The following is a 20,284-nucleotide window of genomic DNA, read 5'->3' on the forward strand; positions in this document are numbered from 1 at the left end:
GACAGTGAATGGAAAGATGAGATCAGCATTTATAGAGCGCCGACTGTATGCCAGGCGCTAAGTTGTTCTTCTGGCCCGGGAGGGAGAGGAGGAGCCCGACGGAGCGCCGAGGGCATCTGTCGCTTTGATCGCGGGCGGTGCCATCCGGGACGCCTGCGGGTCCTGCGCCGCCCGCCCCGGTCGTCCAACGCGCCGCACTCACATCCCCAGCCCGACCTGCGGCCCCGAAACGGCGACCCCGAGGGCCCCCCGCCCGTCCCGTGCCGGGGCGCTCCCGAGCTCCGGGTGCCCCTCTCCCTGGAGCAGGTGAAGGCCGGGGTGAATCCCACCGCCGCCTTTTGAGAAAACGCTTCGCTGTCGGCCCCGCAGGGATCGCCATGAGGGGCGCGAAGGGGTCCAGCAGAGGTCGGAATGCACCCCTCTGGAGAAGGAAGTCCGGGCGCGGGTTCCACCGCCCTCGTGGAGGAGACCGCGCGCACCCAAACTTGCCCCCGCTTGCGAGGGCATCAAGGGGCGTACACACGCCAGGACACACACACCCCGGGCACCCCGGCCGCAAGCTCGCCGGCCCCGGGCTCCCCATTCGCGCGGACCCGCGAGCGGGGGAACACCCGGCAGCTCATCGGTTCGCCCACTCAGGTGCCCGGGCCCCGCCCCCCCCCGCCCCGTAAGAAAGGTCAGGGCCAGCCCTGTCACACCTGCGCAAGCATCCTGGCTCGCGCGCGCTCACGTGGCCCGGAGCTTGCACCCACAAATTCTTGCTGACACTGTTCTTACACACAGGGCTCGGGGTCTGGGAACAGACGCGAAGGGGAATCTCGGAGTTCTCCCAGAGGGAGGAGCGTCCGAGGCCTGCGCTTCGGGGCCCCGGGCTGCGCAAGGCGGGGGGAGGTGACCCAGGAGCCCTTCGGGGGAGTTGCGGTGCAGGCGGGAACTGGGCGAGTTCACGGGTTTCCCGAACACGACCGCACCCCCTCAGGCGGGGATTCCTCCACCAGCGGGGTGATCGAACACAGCCCTCCGGGCCCCCCAGAAAAGGGAGGGGGCCGGACTGCCGGGGGCCGGGAGCCACTCCGCCTCTTGGCGGGCAGGCAAGGGTTAAGCAGGCGAGCCGGGAGGCGAGGGCGGAGCCAGTGAGCGCGGGGAGGAGGCGGTGGGAAGAGCTGCCTCGCCGTCCGCACTCTCGCTCGGCGAGCGGCCGGGGCGCGCGGACCGACGGACTGACGGACGGGCCCGCGCGCAGCCTGCGCTCCTAGGGGCGCGGGCCCCGGGCGTCGACGGCCAGCCCTAGCCCTCCGCGCCCAGCCGCGCCCCGCCGCGCCCCGTCGGGGCCGATGGCTGCTCCCGAGGCTCGCAGCCCGGGGGGCGCGGGGTAGAGCGCCGCGGCCCGGCCACGCCGCGCGGGGCCCTCCCGGAGCCCCGCGGGGTCCCCCGCCGTCCGTCCGGCGGGCTCGGGGAGCCCGTGGAGGCGCCCTCCCCCCGCCGCCCCCTCCTCCGAGCGCCGCGACAAGATGCTGCCCGGGCTCGGGAGCCTGCTGCCAGGTAGGGACCCACGCGGGCGGAGGGGAGCCGGGCGCCCCGGCCCCCAGGGCGCGCGGGTGGGGCCGCCGTGCGGGTGGGGGGCGGCCTGGCGGGGTGGGGGGAGCACGCAGCCCCGGGCCCCGCCCCCGGAGCCCGCCGGGCTGGGCGGGAGGCTCCTGAGCTGGGGGACACCCGGGCCGGGGGCAGGGGGGTGCTCCAGTCCCGCCGTCCCGGCCCTACCTGCTCCGGGCGATGCTGAGCACTCCAGGCGGCCGGGCAGCGCCGACTCAGCAACTTCTGGCTCCCGGTGCCTCAGCACTTTCCCGTCGCCAGGGGGACGGGGGTGAGGGCAGGGCGCTGTCTGGGAGGGGCGGGGGGCGGGGGAGACCCCAATGGCCTTCCCCGGTAGGAAAGCGCCGGGGGGGGGGGGGCGGCGCTAGAAAGGGCCTCTCTCCGCGGACAGGTGTGGCCGACCGACCAGGGTGTGGGCCAGGGACCGGGGGCTGGGCTGGGCTGGGAAGGGGCTGGCAGCGAGGGTCAGGCAAAGAGCAGTCAGAGATGGAGAGGGGTCCGCGGAGGGCGGCAGGGAGGGGGCGGATGAAAGGTTAGACGGGAAAGCTGGGAGGGAAAGGGGACCCCGGTGAGGACGGGGGGGGGGGGGGCGGAGAGAGGGGAGACCGGGCCGGGGGCGAGGAGGGCAGACCACTAGGGTCCGGCCCGGCTCCTGGGGGTGGGAGGGACGAGAAGGCGCTGAGGACTGCGATCTAGGGATGCTGAGGGCGCGGGGAGCGAGCAGCCAGCCCGCGAGCGGAGGAGGACCGGGCGGTGGACGGAGGTGCGGGGCCGGGGCCAGGGGACCGTGAGCTCCAGGCTTGGGCTTGGGGAGGCAGGGAGGAGAGAGGGGCCGGGGTTGATCAAGACCGGACCGAGGGCTAGGAAGCGCCGAAAGGAAGGAGGCAGAGGCCGGGGAGAGAGAGACAAAGAGACTTCTGGTGAGCACGTCCACGTGGGGAGCCCTCCATTTCCAAAGCGCCTGCCCGCACACCGCTCCTCGCAGGGAGTGGCCGGCGGGCCAGCCCCCCGCCCCGGGCTCTGCGCTGCGGGCTGGGGGGGAGGCAGCTGTGAGGGGGATTTGGGGGAGACCCGGGTGTGGGGTGGCAGCCTCCAGGGGTGGGCGCCCTGGCTGACCGCAGCTGCCATTTATATCTCTGGGCCCCTCTGGCCGTCGGAGGAGGAGGAGCCTGCCGTCTCCGCCACCACCGTGGCTGCTTATTTCGGGGTGTTACATTCTGGCAGAGTGAGAAGCTGTTTGCGGCGGCTCTAAACCTCCGTCACCCGCGCCAGTGCTCCTGGGCCCTGCGTCACGCCATTGCCTCCCACCTCCTCTGCCCCTACCCCCTCAACATCTGCCCGCAGGCCCCAGCCCTTCCCCGCCTTTTTGGGTGTCAGAACCCCAGGCCTGGACTCCCTCCCCAGGGAGCATTTTCCCTGGGGCCACTCTTCCCTGCCTCCTCCTCCAGCTTCTTCTCTTGCAGCGATCTCTGGACCAAAGGCTGAGAACTTTGGGAGCCTGAGGCCCCAGGGCGATCGCCCAGCGTCCTTGACGATGGGCCCGCGGTGAATGGATCATTTCTGGCTCTGGGCCCCTCTGCCTTCCGGGATCGGTGCCATGTTCCGATCTCTCTCCGTTCCCTCCCGGGTCAGTTCTGGCCGCATCTTCTGGACACAGGGCCTCTCTTCCTGCCTCCTGGATGGGGTGTCACCTCGGATGACCAGAGCCTGGAGCCCAGGGAACCAAAGTTGCAGAAAGCCCGGGTTTCCCCCTCGCCTCAACCCTGGACAGGCAAACAGAACCGGCATCACTGCTGGCCCAGCCTTGTGCGCCTGGGCCCAGTTTCCATCCTCGCTTTCCCCCAAGCCCAGCAACTCTCACACACAGGGTGGCTTCCATGGCTGACGTGGGGTCTCCCAGAGAAAGGTCAGAGAGTCCCTTTAGACAAGGAATTGTCCCATCCCGGTTCCGCCTTGGACCAGCTGCACGACCTGAGGCAACTAATTTCACACTTGAGAGCCTCCCTGTCCTCACTTGCAAATGGGGGGCCGGAATCTTGATCTCACGGGGGTGATGCTATGTTGATTCTGTGCACAAAGACGTGTCCAAATGCGGTGGCTGGCACACAGTAGGTGCTCAGTCACAGACGGTTTCTGCCCATCACTGCTCCACACTCCCCTGCAACTTGAGCATCACCTACCTACTGACTTCAGTGAAAAATAAAAAAGAAAAGACAGGGTGACATGAGCAGAGAGGATGGGAGGAGCTGTTGGAATGGGCTTTCCTTGGCCCAGATAGTGGTGGGGGGGTCAGATGGAGCCTTGGAGAAAGGGGCTGAAGGCAGACTGAGATTCGGGTGAGGGCCTAGGCCGCTCACTGATGGCGTGGCCACTGAGATAAGGGTCAGCCCCTGATGGCTGACGAGGTGTCCGCCATTCCTGCTCTGAGATTCTGTGCCTCTCGCCCCAGTGGTCACCAGGGATGCACGAGATGGGGCCTGGAGTGGACCTGTGGTCCTTGGGGAAGAAGGCGGGGCCTGGGGGGCAGGGATGGAGTGCTGGTGGGGAGAGGCAAGGGGCAGGGAGGGGGGTGGTGATCCGGAGGACCCCGGGCAGGGGCTGCAGGGAGCAGAGGGGGGAGAAAGGCACCGCTCACCAGGCCCCGGGGGCAGAGAAGCCCAGAGCCCCTCAGCCTCCCCTGCGCCTGGCTTCCAGTGTGAGCCGCAGCCTGAATTATGGATGAGGCTCCTTGGGTTTCAGCTGCCTTGCATGGCGGCGGCCAGGGCCAGAAATGGCAACAGAGTCACTGTTAGGCGGCAGCTGTCACAGGGGCCCCCTGCCCAGGGCCCTGCATCAGAGAGGCTGCGGGGGCACCACTAGACCACGGGGAGGTGGGCCGGAATGATGGGGGTGTCGGGGGCCGGCAGGGGGGCAGGGAAGTGTGGGCTAGAGGGTCTGATAGGGGCCCTGCTGAGCCCCCTGCCCCACCCCAGGCTGGAGGAGACCCTGGTGCCCTGGGGACTGGCTCTGACTCTGGAGCACTCTGGAACCAACCCCAGGCCCATCTCTCCTGGGGGTTCTCTGCTCTCTGTGTCCCCCTGTTCTCTGGGGGTTCTCCTGTTCCCTCTGCCTCTCCTGGGGGAACAGTCAACCAGGAGGCTGGGGAAAGAGCTCCATAATACTGGGGGGACAGGGGGTGGGGTGGGGTGGCTGGCTGGCGGCTTTCTGAACACACACGCTGCGAAGTGATGGATCAGCCGCAGGATTAAGAGCTCAGAGAGGGATTTGGCTTTCTCTGGTGTCGAGTCCTTGGGGAAGGGAGCCGGACGGGGACCCCACCAGGAAGGGAATGGCCCTGGCTGGCCACGGGGACCCTCCACTCCAGTGCTCGCTCCGCTCTGCTGTGTGACCTTGGCTGAGTCACTCGGCCTCTCAGATCCCTGGCCAGCAGGTCAGCAGAACCAGAACCCGGATGAGCCTGGAGGGCTGCCCGGCTCTGAGCGCTGCTGTCCTGGGCCCCAAAGCTCAGCCCTCCTGAAACCCCTGGGGCTCCCACCCCTGCCTGGTGGGGCTGAGGGGTGAGAGACGCGCCCCTGCAGCCCACGTGGCTCCCAGAAACCCCGGGAGGAGAGAGTGATCGTGAAACGCTGCTCGGGGGAGGGGTGAGAAGGGCCAGCAGCGCGGAGGCGGTGTGAACGAATGGAACAGCGGCGGCTGTGTCACTGAGTATTACATCACACCCGGCCCACACACGCACGGGGCCCGGCACTCACACACTCGGGGGGCTGCGGGCACACGCCTGCACGCTCGTGGGGGGCCGGGCGCCGGGGACAACCGCGCCTTTGCCGTCTTCCAGGGAGGAGGCTTCGCCAAGCATTCCTGACATCCGCTCCACACACTCGGCCTGTGTGCCGCCCTGGGGTGTGCGCTCCGTGTGTGTGTGTGTGCTGTGTGTGCGCGCCATGTGCCATCCTGTGTGTGTGTGCCGTGTGCACTCCGTGTGTGTGTGTGCCATGTGTGTGCCGTGTGCCACGCCGTGTGTGTGCCGTGTGCCATGCCATGTGTGCTGTGTGCCACGCCGTGTGTGTGCCACCCCATGTGTGTGTGCCAAGTGCCACCCCGTGTGTGTGTGCCGTGTGCCACCCCGTGTGCGCCGTGTGCCACCCCGTGTGTGTGTGTGCCGTGTGCCACCCTGTGTGCGTGCCGTGTGCCACACTGTGTGTATGTGTGCCTTGTGCACTCCATGTGGGTGCCATGTGCCACCCCGGACCCAGGAGTGCTACATGTACAGAGCACCTGGCTCACAGACGCATTCACACCTCTGATACCGGGGGTCACCGGAAGGCAGGGACCCCCTCAGGCTCTCCCCCGCACCCCAGGGCCCAGGATCTCAGATCCTAGCGTCCAAGGGAGCGGGTCTTCGGCCTTCCCAGGCCTAGCACACTGCCTGGAGCAGAGGGTGCCCTTTCCCTGTGTGCCCAGACGATGAGCACCTGGCCTTTGGGGGCTGCAAAACCTGCCGGAAGAAAATCCCGAGTCGTCGGGAAGCCAGCATCAAGGGTAGAGGTCCAGGTGGCCCCAGAACTTCCTCAGCTGCAATGAGGGTCAGAAGGCCAGGGTCAGGAAGGGAGAGGGGCCCACTGCCCTGCTGGCGCTCGGGGGGCGTGGGGGTCTAGACGTGGCTCTTTAGCCCCCAAGCCCCTGGGTCTGCCTCTCCATCTGAATCATAGCCAAGCTTCAAGAGTTACTTTGAAAAAAAAACAAAAACAAAAACAATTTTTTTAAAGTGACTTTGAAGGAGAAAAGCCTGGGGTGTAAAGTGAGGTTCCTGGACTGTACCCCTCGGGGCGGTGATTCTGCCCAGGCAGGGCCCAGAAGCAGCTTTCCTTCCAGGACACCCCATCCCCACTCTCCTGCAGGTTGCTGCTGGCCACAGGGAGAGACCCCCTGCCCCTGGTCCCTGAGAGCCCTTCCAGGGTGGAGAGGTGAGGGAGGAGGGCTGCGGTCACCAGGGGGCCAGAGGTCGTTAGACTCACAGAGGGTCTCCGTTTAGCTCCACCTCTTCCCAAATGGGGTCAGTTTTTCTTCCCAAGTGATACTGGCAATGATGTCTGGAGACCTTCTGGTTCTCGTAAGGGGGAGGAGTGTCACACATCTAATGCGAAGAGGACAGGGGTGCTGCTAAAGCCCCATACAGCCGCTCTCCCCAGCCTTTTTGGCACCAGGGACGGTTTCATGGAAGATGGTTCTTACACGGACCAGGAAAGGGGGTGGTCTGGGGGTGATTCAAGCGTGTTAGGTTTGTCGTGCACTTAATTTCTGCTATTGTTACATCAGCTCCACCTCAGAACAGCAGGCATCAGGTCCTGGGTGGGGACCCCTGCTGTATAGAACGTCATGTAGGACTGCCCTCCACCCCCACCCCCCCGGACCACACAGCAGTATGGCCAACACTTGACATTCGGGCCGTTCTTGACCCGGCCCAAGACCAGAGTCACCGTCAGGCCCATCACAGTGAAAAGGGGAAGGAAACTAGACCGCCACTCGTCAGACAACTTTCAACCTATCAGAGTGTCCTCTGGGCTTTGATCTTAACGTACCAGGAGCCTCCGAAAGTGGAAGTGGCCAGGGCCTCCTGCAACTCTTGCACCCCGAATCCCAGCCTCCCCCAACGTAGGAAGGCAAGGCTCTTGGCCCAGGTGCGCTTAGGGGTAGGTGGGGGGGGTGCGGCGGGCCTGCGGCTGGCACACCCTGCCCCCGCACCCCACCCCACCCCACGGCAGCCTGCCCAGCGCCCCCCCCCCCCCGCCGTCTGCCCGCAGGTCCCCTTCGGGGTAGGTGGGTGGGGTCTGCTAAGCCCCCGGCAGCCCCCCCAGCGCCCATCTGCCCGCAGGTCCCCCGGCCTGCGTCCTGCTGCTTCTCCTGGCCGCGGCCCCCGCCGCCGCCCGCTGCCCCATGCTCTGCACCTGCTACCCGGCGCCGCCCACCGTGAGCTGCCAGGCCAACAACTTCTCAGCGGTGCCGCGGGCCCTGCCGCCCGGCACGCAGCGCCTCTTCTTGCAGAACAACCTCATCAGCGCGCTGCGGCCCGGCTCCTTCGGGCCCAGCCTGCTCACCCTGTGGCTCTTCTCCAACAACCTCTCGGCCATCTACCCGGGCACCTTCCGCCACCTGCAGGCGCTCGAGGAGCTGGACCTGGGCGACAACCGGCACCTGCGCTCCCTGGAGCCTGACACCTTCCAGGGCCTGGAGCGGCTGCAGTCCCTGCACCTCTACCGCTGCCAGCTCAGCAGCCTGCCCGGCACCATCTTCCGCGGCCTGGTCAGCCTGCAGTACCTCTACCTCCAGGAGAACAGCCTGCTCCACCTACAGGTGAGCGCCGGCGCGCGGACGCGAACACAGGCGTCCCCTCCTGCTCGCCTCTCTCCCCCGGGACCCTCCCTACCTCGCGCCCCGCGCCTCCATTGCTCAGCATCTCCGTGTCTCACCCCTTCCCTCTGTGTCCCGGCCTCACCCTCCACCTCTCACCCCTTCCCTCCGTGTCTCACCCCCTCCCTCCGTGTCTAAGCCCCTCCCTCTTGTCTAAGCCCCTCCCTCCGTGTCTCGGCTCCTCCCTCTGTGTCTCATCCCCTCCCTCCGTGTCTCGGCCCCTCCCTCTGTGTCCTGGCCCTTCCCCGTGTCTAAGCCCCTCCCTCCGTGTCTCAGCCCCTCCCTCCGTGTCTAAGCCCCTCCCCCGTCTCACCCCCTCCCTCCGTGTCTCACCTCCCCACCCTCCGTGTCTCGGCCCCTCCCCCGTGTCTCAGCCCCTCCCTCCGTGTCTCAGCCCCTCCCTCCGTGTCTCGGTCCCTCCCCCGTGTCTAAGCCCCTCCCCCGTGTCTAAGCCCCTCCCTCCGTGTCCTGGCCCCTCCCCCGTGTCTCAGCCCCTCCCTCCGTGTCTAAGCCCCTCCCTCCGTGTCTCAGCCCCTCCCTCCGTGTCTCAGCCCCTCCCTCCGTGTCTCGGCCCCTCCCCGTGTCTAAGCCCCTCCCGTGTCTAAGCCCCTCCCTCCGTGTCTCAGCCCCTCCCTCCGTGTCTCACCTCCCCACCCTCCGTGTCTCGGCCCCTCCCCCGTGTCTAAGCCCCTCCCCCGTGTCTAAGCCCCTCCCTCTGTTTCTAAGCCCCTCCCTCCATTTCTCAGCATCTCCCTCCCTTCTGAAGGCTTCTGCTCCTCCCCTTGGTCCAGGGCTTTCCTTTGTCCCTTCCATCTTTCTCTGCTCCCCTACTCCCCCGTCTGACTCGCTGTCTGTCTGTCTCTCCCTCGCGGCCCCTCTCCATCTTGCTCACTGACTCTCCTCCCCCGTCTGTCTGCCTCTGCCTCTTCTGTCTGTCTCCCTTCACGCGCCCACTCCACACACACCCCCCCCCAAGTCTGTCTGGGTGGAGGTGTGTGTCTCTTCCCGTGATCTCTCCTCTCCCCCTTGCCTCCGGGAGACTCTGCCTTTTCGCGGGCAGTGCAGCCTGGAGGGGCATCGTGGCGGCTTTTCTCGCCCACCCGCAAGCCCTCCCACGCCCCGGGCAGGGGGACACGGAGGGCGGCGCCACTGCAGCTGGCACGCCACAGGAGGCTCCCGCTCACTGGGCTCACTGGGTGCCGAGGCCAGGGGAAACCCTACCCGTCCTGGATCCCATCCCCCCAAACCTACTGTCTCAGCGCAGTGGGAGGAGACAAGAAAGGGTAATGAGCTGTGAAGTTGCTGGGAAATGGATGCTCAGAAAAAGGGAGGAATAACAGTAATTGTTATTTATTATTATTATTGATCTAAATATTGTTCCCTGTTGTTCTTATGCTGACTGTCTGACAGTCAAGTCCTCCCACTGTTTCCCCAGGAAGCAATAACAGACCCTCCAAACCATCTAAGGAGAAAAGCCTCCCCTTTCAGTTTCAGGCCTTTGAATTTCCAACTGCAACCCTCTCCCCACACCCACCTGGACGGCCCTTCTCCCTCTCCACCCCGGGCTGGGGCCTGACTGCTCAGCACTGTGCGCATTTGATGCTGATAACGACAGTAACGATAGCAATAATAATCCAGCACTTACTGAGCACCCAGGAGGTGCTTGCTGGTGAAAAAAGGGCATCGAACAAAACGGAGGAGACCCCTGCATTTGTGGAGAGCATTCTAGGGGTGGGGAGAGACAGGAAGTACAATAGTGCGCTGGAAAATGTGTCGTGTTTTGTTCTTACTGCCTGTGCTTAGTTGCTTAGTCGTGTCTGACTCTTTGTGACCTCATGGACTGTAGCCCCGCCAGACTCCTCTGTCCATGGGAGTCTCCAGGCAAGAATACTGGAGTGGGTTGCCATGCCCTCCTCCAGGGAATATTCCCAGCCCAGGGACTGAACCCAGGTCTCCTGCACTGCAAGCATATTTATTGCATAATTACTGATAGTAATAGCCCACTAGCCTTCAGCCTAGTGGCTCAGTGGTAAAGAAAGCACCTGCCATTGCGGGAGACATGGGTTGGATCCCTGGGTCGGGAGGATCCACTGGAAAAGGAAATGACAACCTACCCCAGTATTCTTGCCTGGGAAATCCTGTGGACAGAGGAGCCTGGCGGGCTACAGTCCATGGGGTCACAAAGAGTTGGATAGGACTTAGTGACTAAACAACAAGCCATTAGCAGGCACACTAAGTGTCGGGTGCTGTGCTAAGGACTTTACAGGTATCAACCCTGTCATTTACAAGTGTGTGACATTTATAACCTCCCTGAGCCTCAGTTTTCCCATCTGTAAAATTGGAGTAGTCATAGCATCCATCTCCTAGGGATTTTAGAAGCGTTAAGTGCATGAATAATTTGTAAAGCACTTAAGATAGTGCTTGGCATACGGTAAGCATGCTATAAATGCTTGTTAAGATACTATTTTAAAAAGAGAAACCCGCCTCATTGAATACTGGTCTCGGTGAAATGGCTCATCTTGGGCCCTATCCTGAAGATATGGGTCAACTTCAAGGATTCTGCTGAGACCAGGGGTGGGTGCCGGAACACTCCTTTTTTTCCCTTCCTAACTTGGCTTCTCACGGTTTCCAAAGTGTGCGCAGTCACTTCATCTCATTTCTGCAGCCCTGTTGGGGGACTGTTCACACCTCCTTACAGATAAGGCAGCTGAGACCGAGGGTCCCAAAGACTTTGTCCCAAAGTCTTGTGAACACTGTCCCTGTGCCTGGGGACTTGCGTGATCTCAGCATCACAGGCCTCACAGCAAACGGGGAGCAGGGGCACAGAATGACGTTTCTGAGGCTGCACCACCAGGAAGACCCGGCAGCGCTTGAACCCTTGTGATCTGGTGACATTTCAGGCCGTTTTCATCACTCAGAACACTCCATGGGGGTCTGACCAGGTGCGGGGGGGTAGCACTCATAAGAACAGCAGAGTGGGCTTATTTCTGAAAGCCCATGCTTTAGAATCTGCCAGACCAGAGTTCAAATCCTGGCTCACGTGTGACTTTGGACAAACTACTCAACCTTTGTCCACGTCCATTTCCTCTCTGGCAATCATGATAGTACTTAATCATATCAATACTGATCTAAGAAGTTTCGTAAGTATTAAAATGTAGGGAATTCCTTGGCAGTCCAGTGCTTAATACTTAACACTACCCTTCAAAGGGCACAGGTTCGATCCTTGCTCAGGGAACTAAGATCCCGTGTGCCACGTGGCGCAGCCAAATAAGAGAAAATAAAATTTAGCACAGGGCCACATCAATAAATAGGCACTATAATTATTATTGCTGCTAAATATTACGTGCAACAACCACTGTTACTGAGACCCTGACCTCCTTATCAACATGTATCGGTTATGCCATGCAGGCTTTTAAAATGATCAAATCTTTGAATCATTAAATCTTTTTAACGATTAAAAAAGAGCCATCCGATTGCACTCCAGTAGGTTAGGGAATCTAGGGTCAGCAGACCTGAGTGCGCATCCTTGCTCTGTTATTTTCCAACTTGATTTCAGCAAGTTGGTGCCCCCCCACTCTGAACCTCAGTTTTCCCAACTTTAAGATGGGACTAGTAAAAAGAATACCTTCCATCAACAGCTGTAACAAGTCAATGAACTCATATTTGTGAAATCCTGTGCTGAATCAGTTTGATCATCACGGCCTGACCCGCCATCACAAATGGCAGCCGAGGCTGAGGGTCAGGAATGACCTGGGCAGGGGGCACCTTGAGGGGTGCTGGGCTCTTCTGAAATGGGGTGTGCCGGTTCTGTACGCCCCTGGCCTGAATGGCACGGGCGTCATGGGAAGGAAACGCCTGGCCCTTCACAGAAGGGAAGGAGGCAGCCTCTGCCTGTGAACGGCCGGGAGAGACTTGCCCGGGAGATGCCACAGGCAGATGGGGTGCACTCGCGGGGGTGAGGTCCCCAGGGTGCAGGCGTGACCCGCGATGGTGCCAGGCCACCCGGGAGGGGCGCTCTGGTGGAGGGAAGAGGACCCCAGCGGCTCAGGAGGAGGGTGGTGGAGCTGGAAACGGGTCGGGGGGTTCTCCCAGATGCCCCACCCTGGGACAAGCACCTTCCTCACAGCTAACTCACTGAGCACAAGCCAGGCTGCGTCCTAGGTTCCAGGGTGTCAGACGTGACCAAGGACAGGGTCCCTGCTCTCCTGCAGCACCATTCCTACTGGAGAGGAACTGTGTGATAGAGACACCGATCCTGTTTTGAATCCTTGGAGTAGCCTGCGTGGCACAAAAGAGCGGTGTTTCCATCAGGCAGATCTCATTTGCCCTGTGGCTTTGGGCAAGTTACTTAACCGCTCTGAGCCTCAACGGACCCATCCGTGAAATAGGGACAATGCCTTAAACCCCAGGAGTCCGTCTGAGGATTAAAGAGGATGCTGCTTGAAAAGGGCTCCGCGTGCCCAGTCCACTGAAGTGAAGTGAAAGTCAGTCAGTCAGTCCAACTCTTTGTGACCCCATGGACTATACCGTCCGTGGAATTCTCCAGGCCAGAATACTGGAATGGGTAGCCTATTCCTTCTCCAGAGGGTCTTCCCAACCCAGGGATCCAACTGGGGTCTCCCGCATTGCAGGTGGATTCTTTACCCGCTGAGCCATCAGGGAAGCCCTCTCCAGAGTAAGCATCATTCCCCTCATTCAATGGCTAAGGACACCGAGGCTCGGAGAAGTTAAGGCATCCCGTTCAAGGCCACTGAACGCATGAGCAGCACAGCCTAGAATCACTCCAGGTCTGTCTCAGTGCAGAGGGCAGCTGTTCGGAGGCCTGGCTCCAGAGTTCACGTCCGCACGTCACTTCCTATTGGGTATTGCACCCTAGGCCAGTCACTTGCCTTTCTCCGAGCCTCCCTCCCCTAATCTCTGAAAGGGGGAGGATAATATTTTCTGCCTCACAGGGCTGTGAGGATCCGGTTACTACATGGGATCTGTGTAGCACAGAGCCTGGCACATGGTAAGCGCTCGGTTACTCAGCTGCTGACGCAAATGATGATGATACCCGGGGTAGATGGGTGAAGCCGTCCGTGGGGGTGCCTGGCACAGAGCAGACACTCAGCGCAGCTTTGTTGAATGAATGAGGTACATTCCAGCACTCTCTTGCTCATTAATATCACATGAGGATGGATCTTAATGATCAATGACCTCAAGTTCCTTGTTTCACCGATGGGGGTAAAAAAAAAAAAAAAAAAGAACTGAGGCTCAGAGAGGTGCCTGCAGTTGCCCAAGGTCACACAGCCCAGCAGCTGACTGGAGGCTGGACCGGGGAGAGGCAAGGTTAAGAACAGGATGCTGACCAGGGAAGGGGGCAGGGACGCTGCGCTGAGATTCCAAATGGATGCAGAGAGCTGTGAACCGGCCGGGGCGGGGCGGGGGGAGGGGGATGTTGTGAGGGAAATGTGGTTTTTCCGAAGTGGAAGAGGATGACTTTAGCAGCTGCTCTCTGCCCAGAGGGAGGGTGGTGGGGGAGGGCGAGGGCTGTGAAAGTCAAGAGCTTATTAATGCACAGAGAACCGTTTTCAGAGCGGGGAGGGGGAGGGCTGTATCTGAGAGCTGCAGCCTAGAAGTGGCAGTGGGATTTGGCAACAGCTTGGATGGGGTGGGGGTGGGGGGTGGACCCCCCCCCCCCGCAGGCTGGGTCTCAGAAAGGGCAGGGGCAGGATTTCGGGGGAGAAAGACAGACTGGATTCAGGGAATTCTGTAGCGGAAAACTGGGGCTGCGGGTCGAGGGTGCCTGAGTTCTCTGGGGTCGCCCTTCCGGACCTCCGGAAGCCTCCGAAGTGCCCATCACCTCCGCCCTCTGTGCCCCTCCCTCCCATATCCTTCCTTGGACCCGGCATCTCTGGATGCATCTTACTCTTGCTGCCACTCCATTAAAAAGAGAAATGCTCATTAGGTGTTTGAGTGGAAGGCATTCAGCCCCCGCCCTGGGGGAGCCGAGAAGAGAAGGACAAGGACGCCTGGGCCCGCTGGACCAGACTCGAGGCCCCTGGAGGGAGACCTGAGCGGGGCGGGGGGCGGGGCGGCGGCAGGGAGCCTCAAGGTGGAGGGGGGCGGATCTCCGTGCCGCCGAGAGGAGGGTTCTTGGCAGCCGCGGTTCCTGTAGCGGAGAGGGCGGAAGCCAGATGGGAGGGGGCGAGACAACGCGAGAGCACAGGAAGGTGGAGGCGGGGGGGGGGGGGGGGGGTAGTGGTGGGTGTTGGGAGTCAGCGCCCGCCCCCCGCCCGAGAGCCTGAGACCCGGCGCCCTGGGTGGGGGGTGCCGGGGGGTCGTCTCAGGAACCGGAAATCCAGGGGGAGCTGGCTTGAGGGTGGAGGATGCTCCTGTCCCCCAGAACCAGATCCCTTGTGTCTGCGAACCACAGTGGTGTCTGCCACAAGGTGGGGGGGACCTCAGGACTGGGCCTCTGGCCGCCTCTCTGGCGAGCCCTTCATCTGCCTGGGTATCAGTGTTCTCTGTAAAAAAAAACCCGGTAGGTTGGGCTGGTGCACCCAGAAGCAGTCACTCCCTAACCAGGTTGCCCATCACCAATACCTTGGTGAACTGGCTAAAATACAGAGCCCGGGCCCCTGCTGGCTCCCCTCCGAGGAGCCCACCCACCCCACCCTTCCCCTCCCAGAACCCTTCCCCTCCCAGAACCACAGTTCAGGGCCCTTCCAGCACTAATACGATCCGATTCAGAGACTCCTCAGCCTTGGGCAGGGGGCACAGCCCCTGTCCCTGTGGGGTGGAGCTGCCAGGGTCCCCTTAATGTCCCAGCCTAGTAGCAGAACCTCCAGGCTCCAGGAAGGTCCTCTGTTAAAGGACAGGGGATGGAACCTAACTGTAACTAAGGCCCTACTGTCGTAATGCTGTTCTTGTTTAATAGCTGAAGTCATACCCAGCAAGACCCCATGGACTGTAACCCACCAGGCTGGGATTCTCCAGGCAAGAATACTTGAAGGGCTGCCATTTCCTTCTCTAGGGGATCTTCCTGACCTAGGGATCGAACCCTTGTCTTCTGAGTTGGCAGGTGGATTCTTTATTACTGACCATACAGGAAGCCCCCATTCATAATAACCATCATTTATTGATGGTGGTCTGTGTGCCGACTCGGTACCACATGGTTACCGGATCTCATGTAACCCCCCGCCCCGCCCCCCCCCCCACAAGTCTGCTGAAAGAGTTCTCTTGAGTTATACACACCGAGGAAACAGGCTAAATAACTTGTGGAAGGTAAAGCAGCTGCAAAGAGGGCAAAGCTGCATTTAAACCCTGACTTCACCCATCTCATCCGCACGTGGATTGTCTTTTTTAAGGCTCAAAACAAACCCAGGAGGAGGTACACTCACCCCCATTTTACGGATGAGGAGACAAATCGCTGGGCAAGTTCACAATAATGGCTAACTCAGGCAATGCCCACCCCATATATTAATACCTGTTGTTTCATTTAACCACATCTTACAGACAAGCACTGAGTCAAGTGACTTGCTCAAGGGTCAGTTAATAGTAGGGCCAGGATTTGGAGTCAGGAAGTCAGTAAGATGTGCAGATGAAATGAAACAAGGGAAATGCTCAACCAAATCGTAAGCTCTCAGCTCCAAGCGTGGCCCTCCCACCTGCAGCGTCTGCGTCACCTGAGAACTCGTGAAGACGTGCAGCATCTCAGCGCTCAGGCCGCAGACCTGCTGAATCGGAAACTGGGGGGCGGGGCAGGGCTCCGGGATCAGCAGGGGGTTCTGATGCACCCCAAAGTTCTAAGAACTACACTGCTTTCCCCGCACAAGTAGGTTAGAGGAGGCAGGATTCGAACCCAGGACTCTAGAAGGCGGACCCCTTCCTGGGCTGCCACGCTGCTCCCCGCCCTTCCCTAACGCCCTCCGAGGCCCTCTCATCTGTCTCATCTGTCTTCTCCCCCATGCCCTTCCCAGGATGACCTGTTCGCGGACCTGGCCAACCTGAGCCACCTCTTCCTGCACGGGAATCGCCTGCGGCTGCTCACGGAGCACGTGTTCCGCGGCCTGGGCAGCCTGGACCGGCTGCTGCTGCACGGGAACCGGCTGCAGGGCGTGCACCGCGCGGCCTTCCGCGGCCTCGGCCGCCTCACCATCCTCTACCTGTTCAACAACAGCCTGGCCTCGCTGCCCGGCGAGGCGCTGGCCGACCTGCCGGCTCTCGAGTTCCTGCGGCTCAACGCCAACCCCTGGGCGTGCGACTGCCGCGCGCGGCCGCTCTGGGCCTGGTTCCAGCGCGCGCGCGTGTCCAGCTCCGACGTGACGTGCGCCTCGCCACCCGAGCGCCGGGGCCGCGACCTGCGCGCGCTCCGCGAGGCCGACTTCCAGGCCTGCCCGCCTGCCGCGCCCACGCGGCCCGGGGGCCGCGCGCGCGCCAACAGCTCCTCCAACCACCTGTACGGGGTGGCCGAGGTCGGGGCGCCGCCGGCCGACCCCTCCACCCTCTACCGCGACCTGCCCGCCGAGGACGCGCGGGGGCGCCCGGGTGGCGACGCGCCCACCGAGGACGACTACTGGGGCGGCTACGGCGGCGAGGACCGGCGGGGCGAGCAGACGTGCCCCGGCGCCGCCTGCCAGGCGCCCCCGGACTCCCGCGGCCCCGCGCGCGCGCCCGGGCTCGCCGCCCCGCTGCTTTGCCTGTTGATCCTGGCGCCCCACCACCTCTGACCGCGGTGCTGAGACTGAAGCGGCCGGCGTCTCCCCGGCCCCCCCATCCCCGCCCCTCATCCTCCGTCTCCAGTCCCCACCGCGGGCTGGCGGCCTGCCTTCTCCTCCCAGCGCCTCGCATCCCCAGGGATCCGGCCACCTCTCCCCGCCTCCCGGGCCGCCCGCTGTTGGCAGCCCCCGAAGCGCAAGTCTGGTGGTGGCCCAGCCGCCCGAAGACATGGCCGGGGTTTTCTCCCCATCTCCGGCCGTCAACCCGAGCCCATCCCGAGGCTGAGTGGGCACCCCGGGCCGCCGCGGACCCCGTCCCCCAGCGCCTATGGTGGACTCGAGAGGAGCTTTGTCTGCGGAGCAGCACCCACCAGCAGAGCCGTCTTAAGCTCTGGGAAGGACGCCACTCCCCGGAGCCCTTTGGAGGGACGTCAGGCCAGCCCCAGGCCTCTGCTTAATCCTCGCCCCCCGCCTCAACTTCCTGACACTGGAGAAATACTTTTCTCCTAAGTCTACCCTGGACACTTTTGAGGGTGCCTGGAGAGAACGTTCCTCTCCACCATGGCCCCTGTGTGGTGAAGATCAACAGACATTGTTTCGGGGGGGGAAAAGTTTATTAAAAAATTCTATTATTTTATCTCCTGTAAAGTTTATTGGCTCAGGATCTCCAAAGTGGGAGAAGGGCTTAGAACCATCACGCTTTCAGGGGCCGGGAGAGTTAGACAGCAATCGAGAGCCATTGCACAGCATCCAAGTGCTTCCTGCTGTTGCCCCTACAAGAAGAGACTGAAGGCGGAGGAAGGAGGGGGGTGACTGTGGAGTCCCTGGCAGGTCAGGGAAATCCGAGAGCCAGGAGTGTGCTGATCACACCTCGCCTCCTCATCTGTCCAGGAGAAGCGGCTGCAGCCGACCCTGAATTGTCTGTGCCGGAGGAGCCAGGCCTGGGGAAGGCCTCCAGCCTGGCTAATAGGTCTCTCCCAGGTCCTGTTCCTTCAGGAAGGAAAAAGCAGCATCTCTCACTTTCCCCTGCAAAGAGGAGTGATAACATGGGCAGCGATGGTCACAGCCAGCCCAAACATGGCTTTGGGTAAACCTGAAAAAGACACCTCTTCCTTAGGGCAACACAGCTTCAGACCGCAGCAAACACTTTAGCAAACAGCAAAAGGCTGGAGTTCAGCTCACACTCGGCCCTTGTGCAGTGTGCAACCTGCACAGCTGGACACAGCAACCCTGTAGACCAATGGGTTCTTCCCGTTGGCTTCTGTGAGGCAGAAGACATCAGGGAGGAATCCGATCAGAGAAGCAGTTCTCCAAGCGGGTTAGTGGGGAAGCCGAGGGATTTTGGTGATCAGAGGGATGAGAATCCCAAGTGGGGGTGTCTTGCTCACTTGAGGTATGATGAGAAGCTTCATCTTTCCAGTGTGTGGAGGAGAGGCTATGGAAAGGGGAGAGCCTTGGCTGAGAAGGACTTGGGTGAGTCTCGTCTGCCAGAAGCAAGTGGGGGAGACTTGGATGGTTTAAATTTAGGGTTAAGAGTGTAACTTGGAAGCTGGGGGATGAAAAGAGGATACCGTGGTGCCAGGGTTTAAGGATGCTGAGGGCCTGTGGCCTTGGCCAGGGGTCCGAGAAGGCTGGTGGAGAGTGGAGGATGGAACAGGAAAGAGTTACTGTCTGTGGCCTGAAGCAGGCAGACTTTGGATAAAGGTGTGAGGTCGGGGTGCAATGGAGAGTGCTGTCTGGGGTCTCACAGGGGCGCCTGTCATACTGGCTTTGAGGAGGCTGATGAGTGGGCTTAGGGGGCCAGCCTGCACGAGCTCTGAAGGGAGAGGGACCGCTGGGGCCTGGGCAGGAAGGGGGAGGGGGAGGATGCTGGTAAATCAGAAGCAGGCGGTCCAGGTCACAGAATTATCATCGTGAAATATTCATGGGCCTTTGGTCCAGATGCTATTTCAGAGCGGTGAAAGCGAGGGGGGGCAGTGAGCCTCGGGAGGAAGCCGACAGCAAGGCCACTTTCCCCCACCCCTGCCCCCACCCGCCCAGACAGACCCACGGATGCCCATCACGTGCACACCCACGCTCACACGCTCTCTCACACACACTCGCACCAAAGGAGAGCAAGAGAGAGCACATGCAGGCCCGCCAACACCCACGGGCCCCACAAACAGGCAGATGCACCCCAAATACCACCGGGTGTGCACAGCCACTCCCGTGAGTCCCTGCACAGAGACCACCCCGAGATCTCACACACCCAGACCCCAGCCTCCTCAGACAACCCAGACGGATAAGCCTGAGCCGCACACCCTGAGACCGGAGGGCCTTGCAAGGCCATCCAGTCCACCCCCCAGGGATGCTCCGAGGGGGCAGTGCAGGCCCACTCAGAGAGGGGAGGGGGTTTGTGCAAGACTGCCCGGCCCGAGAGGAACCTCCTGGATGCCCCCCACCGAGTGCCCACCCTCCCCCCCCACCAGCCCGTGTTCTCTGGCTGCCCAACACCAGTGGCGGTGAGCTCCTCCGTTTCTTCCTTGAATCTCCCATCAGCTCACCCACCCAGTCCCCCCGCGGCCCCCGCCCAGCCCTTCCTTCCCATTCCTCCCCACCCCAGCACCCTGCCTGATGCATCTCCCCATTACCTCATGCTTAGAATGTGGAAGAAAATAGCAGTAACCTCCTCTCCCGATTTCCTGCATTCGATCTCTCGCTGCCTCCCGCTCTGCTGGCTCATGTTGACCAGATCCATCAGACCAGAGCTCGCATTATGCCATTCTGCTACTCAGGCACGGGCCACGGGCCCCTGTTCCCCTGCAAGTTAAAGATAAGACTTCTTAGCAAAGCCTTGGAGGCCCTGCAGCGTCCGGTCCTCCCTTTCTATCTTTTTCTCTCCTGCCCTCCCCCCCACCACCGACATCTTCACTCCAGCTGGAAAGATTGCACCATGTGGGCCCTCCATTACCATGAATGTGAACCCCACAAATCCACTTTGCACCTCTCCCCTAAAGTTCCTCAGTCTTCCCCAGATGTGGGACCCTCGCCCCCTGCCTCAGATAACAGAGTCCAAGCCCCTCCCCAAGGCTAAAGCTCCATCTTGCTGACCTTAGCCCTGGGGTTCTGTTCTCCTTCAAAGCTGCTGGGAGAGGCTCAGGCTAGGGCTGGCTCCCAGGAGGTGGCTGCCCCTTACCGGCCACCGTGGGTATCACAGTCAGGCGCAGGAACCCTAACCTGAGCGTGAGCATCTCTCCGCCTGGGGAGAGGCAGAGAAGGACACCAGATGACAAGGTCCATAAGCCCTTAAACCGCTAAGGTTCTTACACTCAGAGTGGGGGAGGGCTGTCAGCCCTGCTTTTTGAGCTGCTGACTCCCGATGTTAGCTCCCAGATCCATGAGAGAACCCCTCTCCTATGAAAGGCAAAGACTTGTGGGGTGAGGGTGGGAGGAGGCTCCCAGAACCCTGTGGAAGTGATGTTTGCCCCTCAGGCTCTGAGAGGCCGCCAGGCCGGGGACAGTCCAGGTGGTAGGCCCAAGGTCCAGCTGGGGTCAGGTTTCTAGATGAATTTTTAATGCTTCCAGCCAGACCTATCAGATGTTCC

The 20,284-nt window shown here is 61.7% G+C and overlaps 1 protein-coding gene and 1 long non-coding RNA gene across 3 annotated transcripts; one reads left to right on the forward strand and one right to left on the reverse strand.

Annotated features, from left to right (window-relative positions):
• The first annotated feature begins 1,179 nt into the window (after positions 1–1,179).
• Positions 1,180–17,337, forward strand: RTN4RL2 (reticulon 4 receptor like 2). Of its 2 annotated transcripts, none has more exons than XM_027979780.2 (3): positions 1,180–1,542; positions 7,466–7,944; positions 15,963–17,337. In XM_027979780.2, exons 1-3 carry the CDS (start codon positions 1,512–1,514, stop codon positions 16,710–16,712), a joined length of 1,260 nt encoding a protein of 419 aa, XP_027835581.1. In that variant the 5' UTR covers positions 1,180–1,511; the 3' UTR covers positions 16,713–17,337. The 2 variants fall into 2 exon arrangements, with proteins under 2 accessions (XP_027835581.1, XP_042089490.1); XM_042233556.1 differs by lacking the exon at positions 1,180–1,542 and adding an exon at positions 7,166–7,271.
• Positions 17,296–19,940, reverse strand: LOC132657841 (uncharacterized). The gene is made up of 3 exons (XR_009596558.1): positions 19,791–19,940; positions 19,331–19,499; positions 17,296–17,726 (listed from the first exon to the last, which is right to left on the reverse strand). It is a non-coding gene; the product is annotated as an uncharacterized LOC132657841 (long non-coding RNA).
• Positions 19,941–20,284: the final 344 nt, after the last annotated feature.

This window comes from Ovis aries, chromosome 15 (assembly GCF_016772045.2).
Source record: "Ovis aries strain OAR_USU_Benz2616 breed Rambouillet chromosome 15, ARS-UI_Ramb_v3.0, whole genome shotgun sequence".
Taxonomy (NCBI): domain Eukaryota; kingdom Metazoa; phylum Chordata; class Mammalia; order Artiodactyla; family Bovidae; genus Ovis; species Ovis aries.

What these genes read in the sequence shown, in the direction of transcription:
- RTN4RL2 (XM_027979780.2), top strand. Translation starts at nt 1,512, where the DNA reads ATGCTGCCCGGGCTCGGGAGCCTGCTGCCAG. An exon ending in GCTCGGGAGCCTGCTGCCAG is followed by an intron (nt 1,543 to 7,465) that starts GTAGGGACCCAC and finishes ATCTGCCCGCAG; the next exon opens with GTCCCCCGGCCTGCGTCCTG. An exon ending in ACAGCCTGCTCCACCTACAG is followed by an intron (nt 7,945 to 15,962) that starts GTGAGCGCCGGC and finishes TGCCCTTCCCAG; the next exon opens with GATGACCTGTTCGCGGACCT.